Raw genomic sequence first — 2,500 nt, forward strand, 5'->3', positions numbered from 1 at the left:
GAAAATTTCAGGACTTCAACGAGGTTTGAACCCGTACGAATGGCGCTGAAGTTAAGGAAAGGTAGCATTGTCATAAATGTAGTAAGGAAGATTATGAATTATAGCCCCGGTAAATGAGTTAAAAAGTGCATTTTATCAATGAGGACTAGGAGCGCTTTCCTTTTGTCAGAGCTGGCCAGACCCGTCAGTTTGCAAAGAAAATGCAACAATTTGAAGAACACTTGAATGATACAATACAATACAATACATACTTAATTGACCGCTCCCCATAGGGGCTTTTCAGGACCAATGAAACACAACGAAACGACAGAACAGAACAACAACAACTGTTAAGAATCCCAACTGGCTGGAGGCAAACCAGTTGGCTATTTACAAGTGCGGCTGGGAAGTTGAACCAGGGACTACCAGGATCAAATTCAACGAGTGGTCAGAGCAGGTCTTGAACCCGGGATCTCCGGATCTCAAGGCAAGCGCCCTAACCACTGGGCCACACTGCCTCTGATAATCCGATAATCCCTCGCATTCTTCTGGAGGAGAATGTATCATCCTCGAAGTGTGTTAATTTGAAGGCGTTGTAGAGTTAGAGCTTCAAAATACCCGGTCTGGCCGGCCAGTTCTGTCCTATGGAAAGCGTCCTAGAGGATACTCGGAAAAAAAACCGACTGCTACCAGAAATGGAGTAGAATCTTTGGACCAAAGTTATCGAGATACGTAAATGACGATGTACCAGGCTTGTGGCTTCGAACAACAGCAGTGAACGTGTTAAAACTCCCAATATTTAGAATCGCCATGGCGCCAGTCGCGTTTAGACCGCTACCTGCTAAATCCTTCACCCCATTTTCCACCATTACACCTCGTGTGGACGCGTTGGACGATTTCGCCCAAAAGCTGGAATTGAAAACCGTCTTGTCCGACCACAGTGCGTTTGGCCACCGCGCATTCGTCATCATCTCACCGTCAATAAACAATTGCCAAATATCTTCCTCTAAGGTTGCCTTGTATGCAGCATTTGCATACTTAACCCACCCCTCTTTAGGTTTAATTTCGACCGTACCATCGATGATAGGATAGTGGTCGCCAATTCCGCGTATGACCATGGGTTTTTCAGGGGAGCCATGTTTATTGGTGATTTCCACTTGTTCGAAGTAGCGACCTGCTGGAATGATACATTCATCCCCAGGCTCCCTAAGCGCATCTACACATGACTGAATGCTTGTAAAAGCAGGGCGAGATTCTTCCAAGTGTATTGCATCGTGGGAATACGGAAGGCTATAACCAATGCAGAACAGCTGAAGATGTACAAATAGCGGCGATATTAGATTTGCTGTTTGAAACATGCTGTTTTATAAAGAAAAAATAAAGAATCACTACCAAGTAAGTTGAGAGTGGCTAAGTGTAATCATATGTCAAAGCGAGGACAATAAATGAATGCGAGGCAATTGTGCTCTCAGATCTTGGACTCGTGACTAACAAAAGACTGGACTCATGTTCTCGTATTAAAGACTTACAACTGACAATAATATTTGCTTCTGTATTTACTTCTTTTTTCAGAACAGATTAAGCCTCAGATGACGGAACAAACTTAACTGAGCCTGAAAATCAAATTAACATCATATCCACTGAGAGAACACATGTTTTAAATGCACCAATCACAGCAGAGCGTGGTGCTTCATAAGGGAAAAAGTGCAGTATGTAGTCGAAACGTCACAGTCTACATCGGAAGTAACAAACGAATAACACTTCAATACTCGTCATATTAAGGACGGTGCCTACTATTGTTATTGCGTATACGTTCTGCGCATCTCCAGATACTCGGATTTCCTATCGCCAGTGCTTACTAATGCAAGGATATTTTTGCGCGGTTTAAGACTATGCAGATAAAATAGATCTTCGTAAGAACTCTTGGTATCCAAAAAGAAAATTAGGGGTAACCATGCATTCTTTAGAGATAACTGAGCTTCAATTTGAGAAAGAACGCCATACATTGCTTTGTATTTTAAAGCATTTTAAAAATATTGTTCATGAATTATCTTTCAAAAATGCGTGGTTACCCCCAATTTTCTTTTTGGATTTCAATAACACTTGTTAAGATCTACCTTTCCTGCATAATCACAAATCGGAGCAAAATTACTTTGAATTAGTAGGCACCGTCCTTAAAGGCTAAAATTACCTAAATAGGCAATTCCGAAAATAGCATTATTTTCTTTGTTTGTCCCCCCAAATTCTGCATAAGCATGATGATTGTTTCTAGTTTCTCTTGGGACTAGCAATGGTCCCAAAAGTTGAACTGTGCCGCCGGTTTTACAAGTCGGTGGTTCGACAACTTAAGTTTCACGAAGTCCAGCTTACCTTCAAAGTAACTAGCTCCTTGATTTAAAATTCTATTTATGATTCACGACCTTCAATTCGTCTATTCTTAGACGAAAATTTGGTGTATCCGCCAATGATTCAATCAAGAATGTTTGCTTTTCAGTCACACTTATCAGTACAAGAGGTCATT

The 2,500-nt window shown here is 41.3% G+C and overlaps 1 protein-coding gene across 1 annotated transcript in view; it reads right to left on the reverse strand.

The window, feature by feature from the left end:
• Window positions 1–2,500, reverse strand: part of LOC137972511 (uncharacterized) — a 15,500-nt gene that overhangs the window by 879 nt on the left and 12,121 nt on the right. The window contains exon 4 of the mRNA XM_068819265.1: window positions 1–1,289. This exon is cut by the window's left edge and continues 879 nt beyond it. Coding sequence (XP_068675366.1) covers window positions 666–1,289 — 624 coding nt within the window. The 3' untranslated portion in view covers window positions 1–665. The remainder of the gene's footprint in view (window positions 1,290–2,500) is intronic.

The sequence above is a fragment of the Montipora foliosa genome, chromosome 10, assembly GCF_036669935.1.
Source record: "Montipora foliosa isolate CH-2021 chromosome 10, ASM3666993v2, whole genome shotgun sequence".
Taxonomy (NCBI): Eukaryota; Metazoa; Cnidaria; class Anthozoa; order Scleractinia; family Acroporidae; genus Montipora; species Montipora foliosa.